General features: G+C 46.3%; 1 protein-coding gene across 7 annotated transcripts in view; it reads right to left on the reverse strand.

The window, feature by feature from the left end:
- The window catches only part of TANC2 (tetratricopeptide repeat, ankyrin repeat and coiled-coil containing 2), a 146,665-nt gene that overhangs the window by 9,791 nt on the left and 110,499 nt on the right, over nt 1-26,375 (reverse strand). For 6 of the 7 annotated variants that reach the window (XM_077190752.1, XM_077190750.1, XM_077190751.1 and 3 more), the window contains 12 exons: nt 17,196-17,304; nt 14,841-14,963; nt 13,540-13,776; nt 12,011-12,196; nt 11,049-11,142; nt 7,754-7,887; nt 7,082-7,205; nt 5,068-5,243; nt 4,108-4,240; nt 3,526-3,555; nt 2,546-2,637; nt 910-1,056 (listed from right to left, as the gene is read on the reverse strand). In XM_077190752.1, the coding sequence (XP_077046867.1) occupies nt 910-1,056; nt 2,546-2,637; nt 3,526-3,555; nt 4,108-4,240; nt 5,068-5,243; nt 7,082-7,205; nt 7,754-7,887; nt 11,049-11,142; nt 12,011-12,196; nt 13,540-13,776; nt 14,841-14,963; nt 17,196-17,304 (1,585 nt within the window). The remainder of the gene's footprint in view (nt 1-909; nt 1,057-2,545; nt 2,638-3,525; nt 3,556-4,107; nt 4,241-5,067; nt 5,244-7,081; nt 7,206-7,753; nt 7,888-11,048; nt 11,143-12,010; nt 12,197-13,539; nt 13,777-14,840; nt 14,964-17,195; nt 17,305-26,375) is intronic. The other variant, XM_077190749.1, reaches the window with a different exon arrangement.

Genomic DNA, 26,375 nt, shown 5'->3' on the forward strand with positions numbered 1-26,375 from the left:
CATGAGGTATCTTTATGGTCTCATCCATAGCTGCAAAAACTGCAGGAGCAATTACAACCCTCTAAAATTTTCTATCACAAAAGCTGGCATTCCCCAGTTAATGATAAACCAAAAATCTTGTCCTCAAAGCACAGGACAAGAGCTGGAGTTGATTAGCTGTGAATTGGCTGATTTAAAGAGAAGGTTCACACTTTTTCTCCAAACTATGTTTGTTCACCAGCATTAAGATTTTACTCCCCTTGTTTTCCATCTTTCTTGCTCACAGGAAAAAAAAAAAAGTGTCCCAAAAGTTCCTTCCCCTCCAGTGTAACCTTTGCTGGCTCATGACCTCAGCTATGTCACTTTTTGAGTTTATGGGGACTTTAATTTGTGGAAGTGAAAGTCCCTGCACTCCAAGTCAGGGAAGGGTGGCAGAACAGGCATCTGCACGAGCTGGATGCTGCCAGATTGCAGTGGGGAGAGTGACAGGGATCTGGAAGTTCTGGGCTGAGAAGGAGTCTTGTGGAGGTGTTTCTGGATGAGTCACTGCCCTGGGGAAGTGCTAACCCCCTAAGCATATGCTCCTTCATTTGAAATTAATTAGTATTCAAAGGAGCACATCTCCTGGCTCCTCCTCACTGCTGCCCCAGAAATCTGGAAAATGCCTCCACCCCCATGTGACGATGTGAACATCATCATCAAAAGGGAGTAATAAAAAATTCAAAGAGCTATAAACACAGCAATGAATTTTTAATCATCCGAAACACTAAACCACTACTGCTTTGGAATTATAAAATGTCAGTGCTGTGTGAAGGACAACCAGGTTACAGGGAGGAGAGATCTGAGAGGCCAGAGCACGATGAGGGGTGGACGTGTCTCTGCAGAGGCACAAAGCTGCGGGGCTGTGCCATGAAAAGAGGGGACACTCACGTTCATTTTCCTTCGACACCGGGAGAGGTTGAGGAGCAGCGACACCTTCAGCTCACGGAAGGTTTTCAGGTCTTCTCCAAACCCTTCTCTGGGGAATTTTTTCAGAGCGTACTGGTAGCGCTGGGCAGCCTCTTTCACTTTACCTTTCTATTAGAAGAAAAACGTGTCAAAACTCATCCTTGGGTTGAGGGTACCTCCCTGCAGAGAATTCACTCACCAGCCCAACCAATGTTTTAGGTGGCTAAGGAAGCACAACTTCACTACTTAGCTCTTTCCTAGAAAAGAAGGGCAGAACATTTGATCAAGGGAACATCTGAGCTGGAAAGGCAGATGCCTTGCACAAGTTGAGATCTCCCACTTCATACAGGAGCTGTCACACTACAGCAGGAAAGGTGGAGAAATGGTGTTAACTCGATACAACTCCATCTGGCTCTTGGCTGGATGGTCTTTTGAGCTGGGTGATCAGTTACCCATTCCTGGAAAACACCCTCCACCCAAAGCTTAATACACATCCAGGAGGGTAAGGAGCACAAATTGTGGGACTTTGGGTGGAGCTCTGGGGCTCAGAGAAGCCTCTGCAATAGCAAAGACAAATGTTACAGCACTGCTGTGGCTCTGAACTTGGACAAACAGGGTGAGAGTCACCTCCCAGGACTTCAGATGTTTAAAACTCTACATCTAAGTCTGTTAAGTGGGTCCTGTTTATAATTATTGGTATGCAACAGTCACCTTCAAAGGTGACTCATCTCTGCTATTTTGGGCAACTAATTTTGGGATGGGATGATGTGCACCCTGAAGGGGGGCAGCCGACAGGCAGGGTGAGAGAAAGAGGGCAGGATGGGATCTAGGACACACACAGTTCCTCAGGACACAGACATACATTTTGCAGCTACAAACAGTGATTTTTAAAAACCTGTAGACTCAGGTTTCTCAGCTGTATCATGTATCTCTGGCACATAACTCCTACTACAATGCCAGCTTTGCCTATTTTCTGCTTCACCCTTGGAGCCTCACAGTGAATCATTGTTGTACTTGCACAATTTCTGTGTGTGTGCAAATCCCCAGGTTTGAAAGACTGGCTTAAAACAAAGAGAGAGCAAAAAAAGACTACCTAACTGTAACAGTGGAATGCCTCCCATGGGCTAAAGGGCATGACAAAGCCAGCTGTGTCCTGACAATCTGCTCTCATTGCGAGAAGTTTAGTCTGGGAGTTTTTCTGGGGTATTCTATCCTGTTGCCTTGATCTCCAACAGTGAGCTCACTAGGTAATGACAAGGCTGCCAGACCTGATGCAATGACAGCAGCACTCCCAACAAACACTTAGGTCCTGCTGTTTTCAAAGAAGAAATGAAGTGCTGGCTCTAATCCAATGCAACTTGGCTTTGCTTCAGCTTTGTTACAGATTTGGGCAACCAATCCCCTCTTCTCCAACCCCACTAACCAAAACCAAACAGTTTAGAACACAAGGAATGCTGTGAGTGGGAGCTTCTACTTGCCATGGGTTAAGGCAGCAGCATTAGGATCACAGAACCTTTTAGGCTGGGGAGAACCAACCACTGACCGAACACGGTAAAACCTCACACTAAGTGATGCTGCAAGCTGCATCTGTTCCCTGTTCCAAACCCACCCTTCTCACCTTATAAAACATGTCTCCCTCCTCCATCAGCTTGCTCAACAGGATGATCATGATGTCTGGTTTGGAGGTTGCCATTGCCCAAGTTGCTGGACCTGTAGTGTACAGGATGCATGATGGGTAAAGAACTCATACAATGCAAGGGTGGTAGGAAGCTGGGTGGAAAAAAATACCCTGGGGTGGGAATTTCTGCTGGAGAGAACAACTTGGCATGGTCAAAGGGCAGAGTGCTCCAAAGGACTGAGCTGACAACTCCTCTGACACCTAAATTAATGTCATCCCCCTTGCAATGGTTCTCCTTTGCAGTCATTAAGGCTAATCCCAATGGTCTGGGAAAGCATGGAGCGGTTTCCACAAGAGGGCAGTGCTGAATATGGGACATGCTGAGATGGGGGAAACAAACTGTATTTAAAGGAAAAATCAGAGTGGTTACATAAAAGCATTTCTAAACTCAAATCTATGGAAGTGTACTAGGGAATCTGCAGTTTGACTGTTGATAGGTGGTTTGTGGTTAAGTGGACTGTGATTTCCAGCTTCACAAGATGTGAAAGACTAGAGTAGAAAATCCATTAAGGCAGAAAAAATTACAAAGGGAAGGTTGTGTGTAAGTGCTGCTGGTGCTGAAGGCATCACTGGGCTGGGGGCACTGGCTCTGCACAGGGGCCACCCTGCAGAGCCAGCTCCTATCTCAAGGACTAATACTGGGAGGGAAGGGGTGGCAAAAATTTGAGGACAGCTCATTAGTGTGGGTGAAGAGTAAGTGAACAATATTCTATAAGTAGATTCAGTACGTTTTGGGGGAAGGAGGTTAGTTTTTGAGTTCAAGTTATTCTCTGCAACAGTCATTAAAAAAATTATTTGAAGGTGAGGTAAATTAAAAAGATTAGAGGTGTTGGGGACGCATGCAGACTAAATCAAACAGGATAAAGCAAGGCTAACAAAGCTATCAGATCGAAGCTGATGCTGACAGCAATGAGATATACCTCGTGGGCGACTCGGTAACGTCTGACAACCTTCAAAGAAAGGAGAAAACAAGAAGTTGTAGGAGAGAGGGGGGAAAAAAATGGATGAAGGTGAAAAAAAAAAAAAGAAAGGAAAAAAGCAGCTGTGAGAGGCAGGCAGCGAGGAAGCCAATGCACCAGCAAAATCCCCTTTCACAGGAAAACGTAACGTGAGCAGCTGTGTGGCGCAGTGCAGGTACACTGAGGTCTGGAAGCATACACAGAGCAAGTGAACGCAGCAGCTCACAGCAAGGCATGGACAGACTACACTTGGCAACTCAGACTAGTAAAGATAGAAAAAGCATTACCAGAGGAAAGACCTTGCCAAAGAAACAGTTGTTTATTGATTAACTTTTGCTAAGTAATACGACAGGTAAAAAAATAAAGTCCCCATTTTACTAAAGAGAACCAAGTGGTCCTGACTCGCCGTCTGCTTTCGGAGCGTGAAGCAGCGGCTGGGCCTGAGGCTGCCTCTGGGTTATACTTGTATTTTTTAGGATGCTAGCCCCACTGTTTGAGTCCTGACTGAGCACAGAGCTGATGGCAGTGTCCCCCCATTCCTACCTATCTTTGCTCCTTTCTTCAGGAGGGTGACGACAACCGAGGTGTTGCGGCATCCCACTGCTCTGTCAAGGGGCCGCATCCCACTGTAGTCAACGTGCTCGATCATGGCCCCATGGTCCACCAGGAACTGAACCTGCAGTGAGAAGCCCAACAGTCAGTTCTGTTCTTGGCTGAGACCCCCACACACTGCTGGGGATGTAGGATCAGCAGGAGCTTGCTCTTCTCCACTGCCTGGGCTAAAAGCGTCTCACGGTGTCTGAGTGTACATTGTGGGAAGCAGGTCGAGGGAGGGGATTCTGTCCTTCTGCTCCATTCTGGTCTCTGGTGAGAATGGAGAGCTGTGTCCAGCTCTGGGGTCCCAAGCACAGGAAGGACATCAGCCTGCTGGAGCAAGTCCAGAGAAGGCCATGGAGATGCTCCAAAGGCTAGAGCACCTCTGTTAAGGAGGCTGGGAGAATTGTGATTGTTCAGCCTGGAAAAGGCAAGGCTCCAGGAATACCTTAGAGCCCCTTCCAAAGGGGCTCTAAAAAGGTTGGAGAGGGACTTTGGACAAGAGCCTGGAATGACAGAACAAGGGGTAATGGCTTTAAATTGAAAAAAAGTAGGTTTTGACTGGATATTAGGAAGAAATCCTTCCCTGCAGTGGTGGTAAGGCCCTGGCAGAGGGTGCCCAGAGAAGCTGTGGCTTCCCCATCCCTTGAAGTGTTCAAGGCCAGGTTGGACAGGCCTTGGAGCAACCTGGGATAGTGGGAGGTGTCCCTGCCCATGGCACAGGGTGGAACGAGATGGTTCTTAATTCCCTTCCAACTCAAACCATTCAGGGATCAGCTTCTGTGGAAGCACCTTCCCATACGGAGGGCCAGGACTACCCGTGTTCGCTGCTACACCAAGCTGAACTGTTTGATTTTATGGCTTTTACAGCAAGTTCCCCTTTTCTCTGGGTGTGCCACGGCCACTCACCACCTCAGCGTCGCCGTAGAACGCGGCCAGGTCCAGCGGCGTGCGGCCGTTCTTGTCCGCGTGGTCCGTGGCAGCTCCGTTCTCCACCAGGGAACGCACCACGGGCAGGTGGCCCTTCAGGCAGGCCCAGCTGAGGGCTGTCAAGCCCTCTTTGTCCATCAGAGAAATGGAGGCACCTGGAAGAACAAGCAGCAGTTCACTGCAGAGCTCTCCAGTGTTTAGCACTGTTTACTGCAAACCCTCTGCTCAGCAATGACAGCTTGTTTTCAGAGAGCTCTGTACATAATTATTAATTCCTTCATTAATGTTTCTCCCACCACAGATCCCACCCTCTGTGGCAACTTCAAATACACTTGATGGGAACTGTGGCAAATGAGTTGATTCACACCAAGCTGCAAACTTTTTCACGCCTACCTCTGCAGGCTTTCCTGGCAAACATCTGAGTAGCATGGTAGATCTGACTTCCCTCATCTGAGACATCATCTTTTTAACTGCCTTTTTTTTTTTAAACTTAATCCAACCCCATTCCAGCCTGTGTGAGTCAGAGATGAAGACCATTTTGCTGTTTCAGCAGGTCACCATGGGGAATTAAGTCAATTCAGCTCAGTTCTCCTAAAAAAGCACATATTTTCCCTTCTTCACTCCCCTCCCCTTTACCCAAAAGTACACAATTTCCAGCAGTATTTCTCCCTGAACTTTACCCAATATAAATACAACGTTGTGGGATACACTACTGCCAACTGCAAGCCAAGGAGAGAGGAGGACTTGACGTTTTCTTGGATGAGGAAATGGCGCTGCCATACCAACGGGTCAGTATTGCTCCACACGGCATATGGATACGGATATGAGAGCTGAACAGCAGTTTTAACTGAACACTCCTCTTCATGGCATGAAGACAACTCCTGTTGCCATGGCACAGCCATGGCTCTGGCTCTGAAGAGTGCAGAGATTATCTGTACCAGCTCTGCTCCTCCGAGGAGCTGCGGCTACCTGCGGGATGCTCCTGCCAGCAGCTGGGATGAATTGAGGCTGCAGTGCTTTTCTCCTGGAGGCAAACTCTAAACCTCCCAGCATGAGATTCCCTGCCTCTAGAATGTTCAGCAAATGTGGGCGTGATGTGAATTTCCTGAATGTTCCCGTTCATCCCAGCTGACATATCCCTGGTCTGCACAGGTTGCTCAGCTGAAAGCAGACTGAGAGGTCTCCCTGCTGGCACAAACTGTTAGTGGTGGAGTACAGCATGGCAATGTTTGCTCCAGGTGTGTTCAGAAACCTCTGGCCAGAGCTCCCAACACAGCGTGGAGTGTCAGTGAGGGGAGGAGGCACACAGCACCTGCAGCCATCAGGAATGCCAAGGTGGGACACGGGCTGCAAGGTACAGGCTCAGAGAGGACAATGCAGAATCACAGACTCATCTAGGTTGGAAAAGACTTTAGCATTATTGAATCCAACTGTTCCACCACCACTGCCAAGCCCTCCACTAACCATGTCTCCAAGTGCCACATCTTTAAATCCTTTAAATCTCTCCAGGGATGGGAGCTCCATAACTGCCCTCAGCAGCCTGTGCCAGGGCTGAACAACCCTTTCATCCCTCCCCTAGAGCAACTTGAGGCTTTTTCCTCTAGTGCCTTATTTCCTGGGAGTAGAGCCTGACCTCCATCTGGCTGCTCCCTCCTGCCAGGAAGCTGTGCAGAGCCAGAAGGTCCCCCCTGAGCCTCCTTTTCTCCAGGCTGACCTGCTCCCAGGTCAGGGAGCTCCTTCAGCCACTTACTCTGCTCCAGACCCTTGCCCACCTCTGTTTTCTTCTTTGGACATGCTCCAGCACCTCAACACATTGCCAGTGTTTTCTCACGTTGCCCACACTGTGTCCAGGAACCATTCTGAAGCTGTGGGAAAGCCCCTTCAGATGATCTTGAGCTGACCCAAGCCCAAATTTTGCTCGGGATAAACCTGGAGCTGGTGTGGCGGGATGCACCACAGCTGGTCCCCAAGCCCTCCCAGCACGTGCTCTGACCTTGTGCAAGCAGGAACTCCACAGTGCCCAGGTGTCCCTCGGACGCAGCCATCATCAGAGGCGTCCGGCCCTGCTTGTCTGCCATGTTCACATCAGCACCGTGTGTCAGCAGGAGATCCACAATCTGCAGCACACAAAGCCAGGGTTACACATGGAGACACAGCTGAGAAGATGCCAGAGCCAAGGAAGGGCAGAACAGACCCCACATTCTAAAAATTCCCACCCCTACAGGCATGGTGGCCTCTGGGATTGCTGGATGGATGATTGAGGATTATGAAAATGAAGGGAGGTATAAGGACAGGAAAAATGTTCTGGTAAGTCATGAGCATCCCGTTTGCTTCTCAAATGGTGAGATAACCAGGGAAGCTGTGGCTGCCCCATCCCTGGAACTGTTCAAGGCCAGGCTGGATGGAGCTTGCAGAAACCTGGTATAATGGAAGGTATCCCTGCCCATAGGAGGGGGATGGAATTAGATGATTAGATGATCACTATTCCATCATTCTATGATAACACAGGACTTGGGCAAAGCTGTCTGCAGCCAGCCAGAGCTTGGGGTGACAGAAGAACCAGCATCACTTCTTTTTGCTCTGACCACTCCCCAAAACAGCTGGGGCTTGTCTTCTCCATGCCTATTCCAGCAAGACAGAAGGGACGGTGGCCTGACCCACTGACCTGCCAGTGTCCCTGTCTGACGGCGCTGAAGAGCGGCACGACCCCGCGGCGGTTGGGCTGCGCCACGGCAGCGCCCTGCTCCAGGAGCAGCCTGCACACCTCCAGCTTCCCGCGCCCCGCCGCCGCCGTCAGAGCTGCACGAGACAGGAGAGAGGTCAGGGACAGAGCCACGCGCTCACTGCAGCGCTCTCCTACCTGGAAATGGGCCTTTCTCCTGGATGGGGCCTGAAATGTCAAAGCTGTCTCATGGCAGGAAAAAACCAACAAAGAAAATGGGCTGGATTGGTACGGCTTCCACTCTTGTAATTATGGTTACCTCAAAGGTCAACTCTTCCATGAAAAGTTTGCGTAATGTCACAGAACGAGGCTGTTTGGGACAATCAGCTTTTACTGTTTTCTGCAAGTCACAGTGAAATGGGATGAGAACCCCAATAAGTATAAAATAATCTACAGGCACTCGTGGCTGAGGTTCAAGGGGTGTCTGAGGTTCAAATTGACTGAGGTTAAAGGTGTGATTTAGGTTCAGGTTTAGCTGCAAAGAAATGTGATCATGATTTTGTTACAGTTTTCCCTAATGCCAAAGCCACAGGCCGTGAGGCCAAATGTATCTGAGAAGGAGCACAATATCCAGAGAAAATAAAATATCCAGAGAAAATGAAGGTCTTCAGGTACTTGACAAGACCTTCTGCAACCTGGCATTGCCTCATGCCACCATGAGTACAAGGGAGCAAGTGAGGGATCAAGCAGGAGGCACTGACAGATCCTGCCAGCCACTGGTATCAGTCACATTTGTGGCTTTTCTTTGTCCAAGCAAGCACAGAGCAGTGTAATCCAGATGGAGGACTTTTATTTTCCACATCCCACTTTAGTCTGTAGATCTTTGAAACCAGGGAAACAACTGGAAAGCAAAACAGATGGATTTGTTCACCTGTTTTCCAAAAAGAACACTATTTCTGGGCTTTGTTTCTGGCCAGGGCTGATCCTACCAGCCAGGGTCTTTGTGCAAACCCAAAAATATCTCCCATTTTCATATGCCCATGATATTACAGGTGGGTAGAAGCAACACCTGAGAGCTCTTTCCCTGACAAAATGTGCTCTGTTAACTCAGAAGCGTGGTGGAGTTAGAGAACACATATTCAATCTGAAAATAGTTCCAAGTTCAGGACCTGCCGGTGGCTTGTTTCAGTGTTAATTTTAGACCTTCTGGTTCCTCCCTCTCCCCAACTTTCTGTGCACTTCAGCACAGCTTCACTGGCTCCACGTTCTGCTGCTTCTGGTAGGAGTTGGAGCAGAAGGTGGGAGTCTATTTCTGACTGATGTCGCTTGTTTTTTCTTTGAAATACATTTCTGTGGGTTGGCTGATTACAAGGTGTTGATGGGTTTCCAACTGCAACACTGTTAATGGTGTGGGATTTAATTAATTCTCAATTCTCTTCCATATTATGGCTGAATTTTCTTCTCTTGGGGTTGAGAGACACCAAGAGTTAAATGAAAAATCATTTTGCTGCCACAAGCAGAACGTTCTGCAAAATCTATAATCAGATCCATGTGGGTTTTAAACGTAAGCTACAAATATAGAAGGAAGCAGAGGGATTGGCATGCAGGGCTGCTGGGTTCCACTGCTAAACCTGCCTGCACTTGAAATGTTGCAGGTTAATTTGACGTATTTTACATCAAAATTACTGATGTTTGCAGCAATGAAAATATTGTGAATCACTCCTGTGTTTGGTGTTTGTTCTTCGGAGAAGACTTTACAGAAACAGGATGATTTGATCCATTAATTGTCTACTTTCCTTTGCAATTCCTTCTGCCTGTAGTGACCCATCTTTCTGCTGCTCTGTTCCTCAAGGTCCAAGCAACTGGAGTGGGGATGTGGCTCCAGCCTGTCCTTTGCAGCTCGAGCTCTGGGGAAGCTCAAAAGCTCCTGTGCCACTGAGCAGCCAGACCTTGCTCCTCCAGGAGGAGTTAAGGAGGATGAAAATGGGCTGGCTTGAAGTTCCACAGACTGCTGGAAAGCTCCCATGGCCCAGCACATCTGAGGTGAAGTCCACTGAGCCCAGCCAAGGAGCAGCAACCAGGATGCAGCGCTGGTAAACAGGAATTGTGCAGCTTTTCCATGAGGATGTAGTTCCAGGACCACTCACCGTGCAGTAACCAAGTCCTGGCATAAACACCAGACAACAACTGCTGTGTTTCTCAAAACAGCTCAAGCTGAGCCTGAGACTGGGTTCAGGTGTGGATGTGCCCATCTCCATCAGCAAACCACAGCCTCCTACACCAGGGATCAGCAACAGTGTGTGGTGTTTCTGCTGCTGTGTTTTCTTGTAGAAAAAACAACTTTATCTGGAGAAGGAATCATTAAGCTGCCCCTGTCCAGCACGTGTATCTGTTTCACAGCCTGGCAGCAAGACAAACACTTGGATGGAGATGTTTTTTGCACCTCCAACTCTGATGGAGATAGCATAATTGACTCAGACACTTTTCTGCTGGGTTTTGATGTTAGTTCTGTCCCAGGGGGAAATGCTCCATCTGGAATTGGCTGTAGTGTGCTGTCAGCAATTCCTAAACTTATGATGTCACTTGGCACTGCCATTTGGATGATATCAGGCTGATATCATTTGGTTCTGCTCTGTGGAAGATGAGACATGAGCAACAAGTATCAAAACTCAGACAAGCCAGGATTCAGATTTTCAGAGCAGATTTCTATTTTTAGGTGGAAACCTGCATTTGTCTCCAAATTTATTTAAACTCTCTATTTACTTTTGGGAAAAATAAATAATACAGTTACGTGAAAGTGAGTCTTGAGTTTCATATGAACTTACAGACTTGTTTCATGTAGACAAAAGGCTGCTCAATTTGGTGGTTGACTCATTTTTGCTCATTTTCTCATCATACCTACTACCAATTTTAATGTAAAAGTATTAAAATCACAAAAGTGCATATGCCTTTGAGATGGCTCCCCACTTTGTGTGTGATGTGTCAATCCCAAATCCACATTCCCAACTGTCCCAGTTAGTCAGAAACCCCTCTCTGACAGAGAAACTCCAAGATGTCTAGTTAGTCCAGCTTTTTGCATTTTGGGGGGCAGAGGTGTGGCACAACAGAGATGGAAACAGGCAGGCTGGGAATGTCAGAGAGGGAAGGGAAGGGAAGGGAAGGGAAGGGAAGGGAAGGGAAGGGAAGGGAAGGGAAGGGAAGGGAAGGGAAGGGAAGGGAAGGGAAGGGAAGGGAAGGGAAGGGAAGGGAAGGGAAGGGAAGGGAAGGGAAGGGAAGGGACAGCTTCTACAGAAATCACCTGTCTCTCCCCAGAGGCTGTCAAAGCTGTTGATCTGTGCTCTCTCCACCTCCTCCTCATCTTTTTCTGGAAGATCGAGCAGGTAGGAGACGATCTGAAACAAAACGATGTGTCAGATCATGAACTCGAATATGTTACACAGGAACTGTTGACACCACCACACGAGCTGCTTGTAATACACAGAAGGAAGGGAACAGTCTCTGCCTGGCACCTTGAGATCAAGGAAATATTCCTTCTGAGATTAATCACTGAACTTGCTGCCCTGTACAAGGTAAAACCTTACCAAGTGTCTTGACATGATGGCACATGATGAGACTTGGTAGGGTCAGCTCCCTGTGACTGTGTCCGTTCTCTTGGAGATGGCCTGGTGTGTGCAGTGGGTGCACCTCCTGGAGGAGGTGAGGCTGACAGGAGGTATTTGGTAGGAAAGAAACTCATTCTCAAGGAAAGGAGAAGGAGCTGTGGGTTGCTGGGGCTCTTTGGAGTACTAATGGCAGTGGTGGGCTTGGCACTGGCTCAGCGGTTGGACTCAATGACCTTAATGGTCTCTCCCAACCTAAACTATTCTATATATCATTTTCCCCATCATATATCTTTGCCAGGATGGCAGGAGGAAGCTCTCTGGCTCTTCTCTCCCTCGACACTCAGTCCAAAGTTACATTTCTCACACTCCCCATCCATGCTGGAGGAGCGGTGTAGGCAACGTGTGCCCATCCATCTTATCCCTGCTTAAAAGTTTACTCCAAAAGTTTATTCTGATAACTTAAATAAAGGCTTGTTATCCTTCCTCTCCAGGATGCCTGCCCAGACCACAGGGTTTGCCAAGGATCTGTGAACACTGGGACAGGGAGGAAGAGCAGGACAGAAGTACCCTGCACTCCACCTCCAGATGTTCTCTGGTGAGTGGGCAGGAAAAGGACAACCCTTGGTTTCCCTCCCTGCAGAGGCAGAGTAGGCCCTACCTCGGTGTAGCCCATGCTGGCAGCAGCAATCAGGGCCTGCTGGATTGCGTGGCTCTTCTTGAACACTCCCTGCTGCTGGCCAGCCATGCTCCAGTCGCACTGGATCAAGAACTTCACCACCTCCAGGTGTCCCCTGAGAGCAGCATGGACCAGGGCACACTGCCCGTTTTTGTCCAAATGATCCACCTTGAAAAGAGATGAAACGATACAATTAAACAAAATCATGAGCAACACATCTTGGCTTCTTCAGAGTTTCCAACCCCTGTTTCAAAATAATGCCACATGTGCAAAATGGGCATTTTTCTGGTAAACTATCACTTCCATGACCAGAAAACAAACATTTCCAAAGCAATGTCCCAGGCTCTGGCATTATCTTGGCCACAAATGTTTGCTGTGGGGAAAATATCATTACTTTTTTTTAGGTTTCTCCAGTTTTCTTCAAAAACTCAAAGACTACAAAAATATTTTTTCTGTTGTGTCCTGATGTCCAGCATTCAAATTTTCTTGTGCATTGAAATAATATAACCTGGCCCTGGACACTTCTAGGGATCCAGGGGTGCCACAGCTTCTCTGGGAACCTGTGCCAGGGCCTGATGCTAAATTACAGTTATACAATACAGATGAGAAATATTTAATATATTATAACACATTCACATCAATAATATATCAACATTTCTCTTTTTTCAACTCCTTCAGTAATCAGTATTGCAATTTCCTGCAAATATCTGAGTCTTCAAACTACACCAAACTGTGTTTTGGAGTATTTCTCAGTAGTGTTAGGGATATTCAAGGAAAACTACGAGTGGCAGGACTTATGTCACTAAACTCTCTCAAAATATCCAACAAAAGCAAAATTCTTTTTTTCCTTCATACCATCCCCACATTATTACAGACAACACAACCCAGCAAGATCTAAACAGTCCCTCAGTCATCCTGACATCCATACCAAAACTACATAAACCCATATTTTGCCTTTTGAACTAAAATTAAAGATATAGGGAAACCACAAATTGTTTCCAGGAGGCTCCACTTCAAAAATCAGCATAATTTTCTTCTTCAACAAAGTATTTTGACTTGACTCATAATATACAATTAAAACTCCACTCATCACAAAGCTAAACAAAGGGGATTTTTCTGGGACAAGTCTGATGAAAATTTTAGGAGAATGTGTCTCAGGGAGATATTTAAAGAATGTTTTGTGCTGGAAAAGCAGCGTTGCCATTTTAACCTTGTGAAGTTCAAGGATTTCTCCAGAACATCCTTATGCAGGTCACCAGTGCAGCTCCTACCTCAGACCTGAATTCCAGACACCAATTACTGACTCTCAGGAGTTGCTGTCAATGTGGGACTTTTAAACCCACTACATTTCAGCAGAAAAAAAAAAACAACACCAAAAGCAGCTCCTGCCTTCATCTGCTGGAGGATGCTCCCTAGCAAAGCATTCCATGTCCTGCCTGCAGCTCCTACCCAGCCTTGAGCCAACGTGGAGCAGCTCAGATCAGCTCTTGAGCACTGTGGTTTTCCCTTACCTTGGCCCGTTTCTTGCACAGCAGCACCACGATGCTCAGGAAGCCGGCGGCAGCCGCGTAGCCCAGCGGGGTCAGGCCGCTCTCAGAAGCGGCGTCAACGTTGGCCCCAAACTCCAAGAGCAAGGCCACCATCTCTGCGTAGCCCAGGTGAGACTGGACGCACAGGACGGGGGCGTTGTTCAGAACTTCCGTCCGGTAATTCACATTTGCGCCTCCCAAAATCAGCAGCCGGCTGACCTGTGCATGAAGGAGAGCCTTAGGCTGAGCTTTACAGAGAGACAGGAGAAAGCAGGGCCTCTACACACCTCCAAACAAACAGCAAAGGACATAAAATGCTGAGCAAAGCCATCTGCCCAATAGATGGTCCCATTTGATGCAGATGGAGCAGTTTAATCATTTCCCAAGTGGCTGGGAAATGGTCTGAAGGGTGCTGCCACACTTTGTCTTGGAACAAAGCCACTCCAGCCCTGCTGCAGCATCTGGGGACGTGGAGGGGATGGGGAAGCAAACCACACAGCTGGAGAGAGCTGTACTCAGCACTCTTCCCAAGGGATTTCTCTCAAGGGTTGGCCTGGCTGTCCCACTGCACGGCTCCCTTTGCCCTTGGCACCAGAGGAAAAGCCTGCACCTGATGCTTGAGAGTGACAAGGAAGGGACATGGGGACAGACACTGAGCTCACCTGGCCTGGCTGGCAAGGACCTGGGATAAACATCCTCCCACGTGAGAAAACAATTCCAAACCTGTATCTCTTGTCTGATATCCCTTCTGCTGTAGAGATGGGCTCACCTAACTCAACACATTCATGTTACCAATGCAAAAGAGGTGCCTGTACCAGCACATGTGCACATGCTGTTGGATTTGGGGTCACCTCAGAGTTCATGCCTATCTAAGCCAGAGCCCTTTACAAGTTCCAACATCAGTTATCACATTCCACATCTTTGGAATGAAAAAATCCCATTTTGCACAGGCATAAACTCACTGCTCATTGAAATAAAAAGGAGATCCTTTGTCACAGTAGTGGAGTTGATGTGGAGTTTTTTAGCTCACATGGTAAAAAAATCTCAACTGACTAAAGGCCTCTCCTCAGCTCAGGACAAACACCCAGCAAGCTGCTCAGCCTGGCCAGGACACTGGACATGGCTCCTGTGAATACTCTGCATGGTCACTGCCCATTGCTGGAGCTTCTTGGGTGAATTCTGAACCCCACAGCTCTCCAACTTTTCCTCCAGTACCAAGCCCATTGATGGAGCTTCTTGTCTGAATTCTGAACCCCCCAGCTCTCCAACCTTTCCTTCAGTACCTTTATGTTTGGGGTGTAGAGATTTCTCAGAGATGCCAACGCCATTGAAAGACCTTCAGTACTGTAGGAGATCCAAAGCCCTTGCAGGATGGAGGAAGATACCCCAACTTTTTTACTCAGACCCTGAAAAAGAGAAAGGAACTTAGATCCACACTTACAAATCTGCTCAGTTACACTGGGCAGACCCTCCTGGTCTCTGGTCTTCAAAGGAGTTTCAGGACAATAATGACTGCACCCAAGATAATGTGACAATTTGCCATATCTGACCTTCACAGTCAATTAATAAGCTTGCAGAAAATTACTTGTAAAGGTAAAGTAGCCATGTCCAAGGTCGAGGAAAGGTAGGATTTAAGTGTGAGCAACCAGATCCATTCAACACCCTCACAAAATGCCATGTTAGGAACACAGATTGCTGCTTTTTTTCTTTTTAAACAAAGTACACAGTATCTGCTCACAGTGAGATAAATTCAGGAGCTTTCGACCACAGCCTGGTATCTTGTACCAGATTGTCTCCAACTCTTCTAGTTCATGTCCATGACCAGGTTATACATAGTATATTGAAGGTCTGGCATATTTTCCAGCACCCCTAATTGGCAGAACACAGTGAAGCAGGTTTCTCCCTCCTGTGGAAGGAGCCATCATTTCTCCATAGCCGACAGATGGGAGTGAACAGCTGGATGGAAGAGCAGAGGGGTGGGATGGCAACTCCAGCAGGAGCCACGCTGTCAGTGTGCCCTGAATGCTGCTGCTCTGACACTGATTTCCCACGACAGCCTGCTGGTTCCATGGAAACTGCACAGGCATCTTGCACTGCACCTTTCATTCTGTCCCGACATGCAAACCCCGCATTCTGCTCCCTGGCACGCCGGGTGGTCACTGCCACCCCTGCAAAGCAGCAGGGTCCCAGGTCTGGCTGGTGTGCCTGGCATTGGGATGGTGCTGGTGCCACAAAACCTCAGCACAAGGTGGGGTTTCTTTCCTCTGAAGGAGGATGTGTGGGAATCATCATCCCAGCCCCTTGCTGGGCTCGGCTGCAGCCTCTAATTCCTCTGTGTGAAAGATAATCTGCAGCATCACCCTAGCCATCAACAGATTTGTCATCTGAAACGGTTTTGTTACCAAAAGAAGCAATAGATTAGACAAGCTCTTATAAATAACAGCTCCATGTACTTGTTTCCTTAAAATTCAGGGAGCTAAACCACAAAAAATACCTGCTTGTGTTGAGGGAAAGAGAGGTCAGGAATTTGAGCCACTGTTAAATGCTGCTTTTGAAATGACACAAGACATTAGAGGTCAATATTAAATTTCATGAACTCAGAATGGTGAAATTGGAAAGGGAAAGCATTTTTATAACAAACAGTTAAAATAATTTAAAAATAGTTATACTACTATCAAGCCCATAAATAAGTTGCCTGAATCACCATCAGGAAAAGGAAAAGGGTAGATATTTTGAGAATAGCCCTCTGAAGATAATCACAGATGCTATAAAAATCTTAACTGTTGCATTAGAATATATATATACACACTTAGATATTAGTGCAAGACATAAAAGGTGACATTTACCCCTTAAAGAAAAAGTACATTCAGCACCATTATCATTCAGTTACCATTCAGGCAAAAGCCTGCCCTACTTCTCATTTTTCAGCTCATATCTTCCTTTTCTAATTCCCCCTTCAGAACAGTGGGGCAGAGTGAATCCTTCAGCAAAAACAAATCCCAGCTTCATACAACATCTACATCATACAGAGATCAGATAAAAATACAGCCTTGTTTTTACTAGTGTTAAGCACCCACAGGTCCTAACACTTTTAAGAAAATCTGCATTTCCTGCGACCTTACAAATCCACCCTCTCATTCCCACCTTCTGGTGCCTGGGCCAGCAGGAGGAATGATATTTAGTTTATGGGTCATATTGGTACTCACATCCAAGTTTGCTTTTCAATTACCCAGGTCTTAAATGTCAGTGTGAAGAGAAGGATGGACCAATCAGCCAATTCCAACAACGATCAAATTTTCCCATTACAACCTAAATTTTCATTAGACTCTTCACAACTGCTCTTTTTTAAAGATTTCCTTTTTTCCTAGATGCTGCTACAAAAATTCATCTTTCAGAGCAAGAAGCATCTTATGGTAGAGAGCAATTTTAGGTAAGGAGGCTATCTGCTGAATTTACCATCTGAAGGAGGGTTTAATTTTAAGGATTTCTTAGGTACCACAGCCAATTTTCTAAACTCACTTCTACATGCTTCAGCAGCCTCAAGCAATCACACTTCTTACACCAACCCCATGACAAGACTGAGTGCTGCTGGTGCTGTGGATGAGGTTGGTGTAAACCTTCATCTGAATTTTTGTTACCTTAAAAATATGTGCTTTGAGAATGTGATGTCCCAGTTCAATAGTCTGCTGTCTGTTTAATTTTCCTTCTTGTCGAGAAAACCAGAAGGCAAGTAGTGTGTGGCCACTCCTAAAATCAGAAGAAAAGGTATGTCAGTATTTCTCATTACACCAACAAAACAACTTTTGAAGACAAAAATGCTAATCCTTCAACCACATCCAGCTTTGGGAAACAGAGCTGGCTGAATTCTCACCTCTAAACCAACAACTAATTGCATCCTTTATTATTGGTGATCACTGACAGCTCAAACCCCCTCAGACATTGGCAAACAGCAAAAAAAAACCAAACCCCAAAATATTTTCTATGAGTAGATGTAAATTTAGAAACACCAGAGGTACAATGCAATGAAAGCTGAAGTGCTACTTTTATTGTCATTTCACAGAGGCAAACCACATTTGCAAAGCTTGTAACCAACCTGAAGCCACTAGAAAATGCTATATTTTAAATATCCACACTTTGAATAAAATATCCTTTGAGTGACACCTGCACTCATTACCTTGTGGACAGTCCCATGGAATGAAACAACTTTATTGCTTTGTAAAACTCCTTCTAAACACATTCTCCAGCTTTCCCAGTAATAAAGATGCTTCTGGCAATGCCCTACCAGACTGCCAACCACAGCAAGTTAACTGAACTACACACCAAGTCCTGTTTAAGGCAAAAAAAAAAATCTGACAATAACTTCTGTTGTTTTAAAGATGATTTTATGGACATTCTTAAACCTTTAAACATTTACAGATTTCCATCTTGTAATGCTGCAAGTTCAACATGGCTGAATCTTCTCAAAGATGCAAGAAGGTGATTCCCCACAGACAAACAAAACACACACATGATGCAGAAATGTGAAGTTTTAATACCATTTCTGGGTGAGATCAGCAAATACCTGCTCCTGCAGGTGCCCCAGGCACGTGTGGATGCCATAGCAGGACATGCAGCAAGCAGAGCAGGAGCCAGAGAAGCTCCACCCTGGGACCTCAGTGGTCTGTGTGATGTTTTTTTGGTTTTACCAACAAAATTATATTCTTCCTTAAGCCTCTGGCTGATCCCAAGGGAGTCCTTTTAAGCCACTTCATTTCTGGAAGTACATAAAAATGTGACTGCACTAAAAGCAATCTAACCCCTTCCAGCCAAGGAAAATAAAATATGATATCAACTGTGGCTTTAAAAGGGCTTTTAAGGACAGGAAATGTTATTAGCTCATCCCTGTCTGGCAAAGCAAAGAAATACCTTGGATGGCCAAACATCTAGTAAATATTACACAAGATAGAAGCTTTCACAGCAGTGGGGGATTTACCAGCTCATCCCCATTCAGGGATGAATACTATCCATCTCAAAATAAACTCAGAAAAAAAGTGAATGACTTCTAATGCCCTGGCCAGGTTTTTGGCAAGGTGTCCCCCGAGCCCTGCCAATGAACCTCCTTTTGGATTGGTAACACATGGATTTGTGTGAGCAGAGCCCAGTGATGCTCTGTCAGCCCTCATGGTGCTGGGAGGACAAGAATGTGCCTGCTGGAAAACAAATATAAGAATTGTTCTTACGAGGCAAGACTTGATGCCCAGGTTTGGACAGGTGAGAGAGCACCACATCCCATTTACAGGTAATAAAACTGTTGCACGGGTGGGGAATTCTGTTGTGCTTTATTCCAAAATGCAGCTCTGTTTATAGAGGCACCATCAACTCAAATAAGTGTTTTCTGAAATGTTTTTATTGACTTACAGTACTTTCCCTCTTAGGTCATAAAAAGCAATTGAAGAAAAGCCCCTTTTTCTGCAGTCAAGCTGCTCTCCACACCTTGGCCTGGCACACGGCCCGTGCTGGGATCCCTTTGCTCCACGCTTCCCCTGACTGGAGGAAAAGCCTCTCCAGATGGTGACTCTGCCCATCACAACACAGCTCTGATGCCTCAGCTGAGTGCTGAAAACCCATCACCATGCCCTAGTGCAAGGGAGTGCCCCTGCTCCCGTGCATCTGTGCTGTGAGAACTCTCCACACAGCACCAACACAAGGGACAAAACATAAAAAGCTGGGACAGAAGGGCCCTGAAAGTGCTTATAGCACCTTGAGCTAAGCCCAGCTTGTTGCCTTGCCTTCCTTTGGCTCTCCCCCTCTTTGGAATGGGAGGAGAGTGTCAGGCCTCCTGTCAGAGAAGAGAGACAAATGCATTGCTCATTACACTGGTTAACCTCTGGGAATGTCCATGGGAAGGAAGGAGATACAGATCAGAAGGAAACAAGGGATAGGAAACACAGCTTGAGTGTGCCAGGTACTGCTGGAAGTCAAGTGGAACAGCAACTGCTGGATTGAACCCAGCCCCTTTCTGCCAGATGATGAAAACCTGTAACTGCTGTAATACCCTCAGTCCATCCCATTAACCCATCAGATTCACAGTGCTGTGATGGCTTTTCAGAGGGGCCAAGGTGTTCAGCTCCACCCAAAGGTTGGTGGTGTTCAAGAACTTGTAGGTCACTGACCAGGGAGCTGGAGAGAGACTTTGGACAAGGGTCTGGAGTGACAGATCAAGGGGAAACAGCTTCAAACTGACAGAGAGTAGGTATAGGTTAGACATCAGGAAAACAGGCTTCCCTAAGAGGGTGCTGAGGGCCTGGCACAGGTTACCCAGAGCAGCTGTGGCAGCCTCATCCCTGGAAATGCCCAAGGCCAGGTTGGACTGGGTTTGGAGCAACCTCAGACAGTGGGAAGCGTCCCTGCCCATGGCACAGGGTTGGACTGAATAGCCTTTAGGGTCATTTTCAACACAAACCATTCCAAGGCTTTATGATTCCACCATTCAGAGCCATCAGCTCCTTCCCTTTCTGGGGAGATCCTCAGGCAGGAGCTGCATCCTTCTGCTCCAGACTGTGAGAGGCTGCGCCCAAAGCCTCTTCAGCCACACCCTTCTGCCTCTGTGTTCCCCACCACAGCAGAGCAAACAACACCAGCTTTTTGCTTGCTGGTGAAAAGCTCTCTGAGAATGTTTAGGAAGGCTCTGAATGGATCTGTAACTGCATTAATCCTAAGCATGAATTGAAAATCCAGAAGCTTCTGAGGTGCCTGTTCTTCACAGCAAGAGCTGAAGTGCAGCTCCTGCCTGACACACCAGTGCAGTCAGCTCCTGAAATGCTCTTCAGCTGCAGTTGGAAGGGTATTTACCTAAATTTCATTATAGACATGGCTTTGGTGTTATGAATAAGGCATGTACGAACTACTCCAGAATAAGGTACAGTATTCATGACTAATACATTACCTCTGCAATGCTTCCCAGACCTTGGCTTTCAGCTGCTTGATAAATACTTGTTCTGTCAACATTAATTGGAAACCAAACCAGACTGCAACAGCACAAGCTTTTTTTTTTCTTTTCCTTTAATACAGCAGAGTGGCAGTAATGATTTCTACATCAAGGAGCTCAGTGAAATGATATGCTTTGAATTTCACCACTGCAGAGTTTATCATCAGAGATTTTTCTATTTTTAATGTATGGGTTTTTTTTTTTTTTGGTGAAAAATTAATAGCTCTGCCAGCTCAGCTCCTGCAGCTTTAATCTGCTCTCTGTGCCTGTATCCACTCTTGTCATGGTCAGGAGTCTGCCTAGATGGGCACAGAGGTGTGTGTAGAAATGTGCATATATACAGCGTGTATATAGATAAATAATTATATATGTGTCAGCATATATGTAAAAACGACATAAAAATGAGTCTCTAATCATTCCAACACAGCACAAACCAGTGCACACCTACAGCAGCTCTAAGGAAGGTAAGAGAAGGCTGCACATGAGGTTATGTGGAATTATGGAATGGTTTGGGTTGGAAGAGACCCTAAAGTCCATCCAGTCCAAACCCCTGCCATGGGCAGGGACACTTTCCACTGTCCCAGGCTGCTCCAAGCCCTGTCCAGCCTGGCCTTGGGCACTTCCAGGGATGCAGGGGCAGCCCCAGCTTCTCTGAGCACCCTGTGCCAGGGCCCGACCACCCTGACCACCACAGGAAAGAATATTTTCCTAATATCCAATTTAAACCTACTCTCAAGTAATTTTGAAGCCGTTCCCCCTTGTCCTGTCACTCCATGCACTCAAAAATAGATGCTGGATCTGATCTCCACACAAGTGTCCCTTATCCACCCAAACATGAGTCACACACAGCTCTGGGTGCAGAGCAAGATGATGCTGGGTGTTGGTACCTCAAGCACAGTCCCCAGGTGACCTCATTCCTCACGTCACAGATGGAAAAGGACAAAGTCTCACTGATAAAATGCTGGTGTGACCAAAGAGCAGTGAAACACAGCAGATTAAGTACAAAAGAAAATATTGAAAGCTTCCAGATCTGTGCATCATCTAAACTCTTCCAGTTCTCAGGTAAAAAAGATTTTAAAGAGTGTAAAATTACTCTGGTGTTAAGGCATTGCAATACTAGAGTAAAAGACAAGTAAAAAATAAATGAGAATCAGTCCTGTTCACTTCTGAACCTACCAACATCCAAACTCCCTGATTTATACCCACATCTCCCCTCTTCCAGCTAATCCCATGAAAACGTTCCCAAAGCAGGAGATTTGACACGGTGCCCAGTGAATCTGGTCTTCAAAGAGATGTGTGCTCACATTTTATTCAGCTCTGCCAAGTGTAATGTCATAACTGCAGTGCAGAGACTGATGTGTGCTCTGACAAAGCCCAGAGCCTCTCCCCTGCAGGAGGATATCTGGATGGCTGTCCTGCAGAAAGGCCAAGCTCGGCTCCAGGAGCCTCTCTCAAAGGAGCAGTTTATCACCTAAATTGATTTATTGATTTTTTTTTGTAATGTAGTTTCCCTCTGATGTCATAACTTCAAATTAACTTGGAAGGAATTCACATTATTAAAAAAAAATTCAAATAAGAATTGAATTTTGAATTTTGAATTGAGTAGCCTTGAATAGTCAAGGCTACTCTCTCCTGCACTGCTGGAAGATGATTTTGCTCTAAAAGTGGGTCTTAATATTTCAGGAATAAAGTACCAGGAAAAAATTCAGTAACATTTCTTTCTTCAATCAGTTTCTGGTTAATCCTACTCCTCTCTTCTTGGTGGCTCAGTGCCAGAGGATGAATTATTCTGTGAATATTTTCTTCCATTTAGATGTGGAAACGGCCCAGCAGACAGAAGTTTGAAGTCCAGAAGAGAAGGAAAAGAGCAGATTTTATGAGGACAGCAACCTGAGATACTGAATATATTCAACCCCTTGCTGCATCCCAGTGCTGAGGTTTGCATGTGTAATGAGCCAGGCAAAAGGAGCTGCTCTGCTGATGTCCTTTCTGGTGGCACTGATCACATCTGCTCTCCATCTCATCTGTCACCATTTATAACCGGTGCCTTTTCTCCTTGTCTCTTCCAACTGACACTGCAGCTGCAGCTCAGGGGAAAACCTGCAGAAAAGTCACTTCCCTGCACTGCTAAATCCCTCTTACAGATTCCCAGCTTGCTACCAGTGGCTTTAGTAATTTGTTTTTGAGCTCTGATTTCTGCATGACATTAGAAAGGGACTCCAAGACAGCTGGAGAAGGTCTGGAGCAACAGGACAAGGGGGAATGGCTTTCCACTGCCACAGGGCAGGGTCAGATGGGATATTGGGAAGAAAGTGTTCTCTGTGGGATTGGTGAGGTCCCTGCCCAGAGAAGCTGTGGCTGCCCCATCCCTGCAAGTGCCCCAGGCCAGGTTGGATGGGGTTTGCACCCTGGTGTAGTGGAAAGTGTCCTAGGCCATGGCAGGGGTGGAACTGGATGGGCTTTGAAGTCCTTTCAACACAAATCCCTCCATGATTCTCTGGCTAGAGCTGATGTCTTGAGATGCTGGAGATGTGGAATTTGCATATGCTAAGTTTCCTTCACTCGCTTTGTTGAGTTATTACCCATTCTTTTTACATTTCAAAATTACTGGGTTCCAAGTCATGCAACCAAAAAAATTTTTTTGGAAGACATATGGGACATCTAAAAGTTGTATTCTCAGAGTCAGCACTCCATACTTGGTGAACAGATTGGGTTTGCCTCTCCAATTTACTAGAGGACATGATGATGGACTCATCTCTGTGATCCACAAATATGGCACTCAATAAATAGGGCTTGAGGGGTAAATGACAAGAGTGAGAAATGTTGTATTCTCCTTCCCTTTCAATGGGTGCAGAGGAAGTTCTGCCCAAAATGACAGCTCAGCCACCACTTCTACCACACTTCTGCCAAAATCAGAGCTGTGGAAATGATGAACAACCAGATCTGGTCATTAATTGCACTGACTGAGAACAGGCCTTGCACAAGTGCAGATGACCAGACAGCAGGCTGGGCAAGGAAATAACCTGACCTCGTGTATTTTGGTGGCATGTGGCATCCAGCCCTTGACAAAACAACTGACAACATGTGCTTGTGGCTGTGCTGATGTGGTGAGTGCTGCCTGTACCACTGGGAGCTACAGCACTCGCAGAGCTACAAAACTGGCACTCTGGAGCAATGAAAAAGACTTAGAGAGGTAATTCCAAGTGTAAAGCAATGCTAAATAATGACAGCAGCCCCTTTCCAATTTGGAAAACCTGATTACTCCATCTCTGGTCCCACAAGGTACTAGTGGGCACTGCATCATTTTTAATTTTCGGCCTAATATATAAGGAATTCAAATAAATTCTAAACCCATTATTCTGCTTCACCTTGAATTCAAACAATGCCTCTGCTTTGCTGAATAAAATCCATCCCTCATGGATGTGGAGAAAACAATTAAGAGCTATGCTGGGTTTTGGTGAACACTTGATCATTTCAGCTAGCAATCAATCTGAGTGCATTTTAAGAGCTTTTGAGAATCTTATAATAAAAAAAAAAGAAAGAAAATCAATTAATCCATGCACCATAATGCCCAAGTGAGCACCATATGGAGGACTGATCTGGGGGTAATTTTTAAGAAGTTAAGGCATGCAATGCAAGGACCAACTCCCCATTTAAAGCTGTTTGTTTATTCCTGAATTGCTAGAAATATCACTTTCACCAACTTCTTCTCTCTCCCAACTTTCTAAATGAATTATCTGTACACTGAGGACTGTTATTTGTCTATCAGATTCAGCATTCCATCAAAATAAAACAAAACCCCCAATTTTGCTCTAAAGCCTTCACTCTATCATTTTGCTGGGTAATACATAAAAACATTAATTTTGTGCAGGAAAAGTCTCCACTTGCAATGTGATCCCAGGAGAGAAAAAGGAAAATGTAAAATACCTACAGAGTATTGTACTGAAAGACAGCTCTGCCAGAAACCATGGCAACTGGGGTGTTAGATGAGAGCTGTTTCCTTCTGCCTGGATTGCTGCTGCATGTTTATCCATGCAGTGTATCTTCAGCTGGGGCCTGACAAACAGATTTGGTTGATGGATGTCGAAGAGGAGGGAAGAGGTGAGGAAATGGCCTCGTTGTGGGTTCATAAATTGCTTATCCTTCAAAACCCACTGCCCTAGGAGCAGCAAACCTGCACCAAAGGCACCAACCACCTCTGCCAAGTTCCAGCCCTGCACAGGTCACCTCCCTGGGCTGCATGTCCTTGCCTCAGTGACCCTGGAGGCCAGACAGGGACTGGGCTTTGGGCTTCAGCTCAGCCCATCAGCAGCCAGAAGAGGCCAGATGAACTGCTCCAAGGGCCCAAGGAGATGGGAGTGACTGCCTGAGCAACAGACACCTGGATGGCAGCCCCGAAAATCAGGTGAGTTTTGGCTTCACCAAGCCAGAGGTGAAGGTGAGGATCTAAAATGCTTCATTTTGCTAAGGTCCCATGGATGCTGGGACACCCCCAAGTAGCACAAAGCCTCTTCCCTCAGCCATCACCACCAGCATGTGGTGGTCCAAAGCCACCCTGAGACACAGAAGCCCAAACTGGGATACTCATACAGCAACAGCACTGAGAGTACCTTTATCCCACCTCAGCTTTCCTGAACGAGGAAAGAAAATCTGTTGATCTGCTTCAAAGCCTTGTGTGTGGGGTAGAGGAGCAGCCTGGAAAGATTCACTTCATCCAGCCCTGTCAGTACTGGAAACATCTCCTGGGGAGCCCATCATCCTGAGATTCCTCATAACTCAGCTGGAGGAGACGCTTCCCAGGCACTCCTCATCTGACCTACTGCAGCCTTTCAGCTCAGGATGAAATTAATCACTCTAATTTCTCTCCTCTGACTATAAAGCAAGTCTAGACAAGTAACTCAGATGTTTACACTTAAACCTGGATAAAGTAATTTCACTTCTGGGGTCCATATCTGACTACAGCTCTCTTACTGCCTTGCCAGGGAAAATCACTTCATTTCTGTCTTGCTCACAGCCCTTTCAGCAGCAGCAAAACGATAAAACATTTATTAGTGTTGTAAAAACACAGAAAATAATTGCATAGAAGTTTCTGATTAAGTCTGGGCAGAAAAAAGCACTCCATTAGAGCAGAATTTAGGTTTAGAAATACAAGTGTAGGAAGAATGTGTAGTAAGAACCACTTTCTCCAAGCACCAGTCACAAAGGATTGGGTCTTTCCCTAAAATGTTTTATGCTATTTGTCAAGGAAGCCACTTGGTTGCTGATCAAGTGCAAGCACATCAAGTGGTTGATGTGCTGGCCTGACAGGCTGGGGAGGTCGTTACTGCAATGCTGGTTAAGTGCTCTGACAAATGCCTCATTGGAGCCCTGTGTTAAAAAATTGAGGGGTTCTTCTCTAGGGAGAGCAGCAGTGAGAACGTTACCCTTCAGAGCCAATTAGCCTCTGCTTTGGACAGCAAACACATGATGAGGGTTCAAAGAAGAGGGTCAGCATCTCAATAGGCTAACCAAAACCCCAGAGGGTGGAGATCTGCTGTTTTTCTTAAAAGCATAGAAAAATGTGTTAATTCCTGGACACGGTGCTCCTCCTCTCCCCTTCCCTCTTTTCCATGCTTCTGAGAACATGAGAACTTGCTCTCACTAATGAAATCAGGGAGATTATCCCAGCTGCAGTGCTGGGAGATAAGTGGACACGAGGCCCATTATCCCAATTTCCTTCATAATGGTCTCACACCTGGACACTCTGTCAGGGTCACTCAATTAAAAGCAGCTTCACAAACCCACATTTCACTTCAAAGCTCTTCTTGCAGGGAAAAATATCAGCCTCAGCAACCTTATTCTTCACCTACTG

Source organism: Agelaius phoeniceus, chromosome 26 (genome assembly GCF_051311805.1).
Source record: "Agelaius phoeniceus isolate bAgePho1 chromosome 26, bAgePho1.hap1, whole genome shotgun sequence".
Taxonomy (NCBI): domain Eukaryota; kingdom Metazoa; phylum Chordata; class Aves; order Passeriformes; family Icteridae; genus Agelaius; species Agelaius phoeniceus.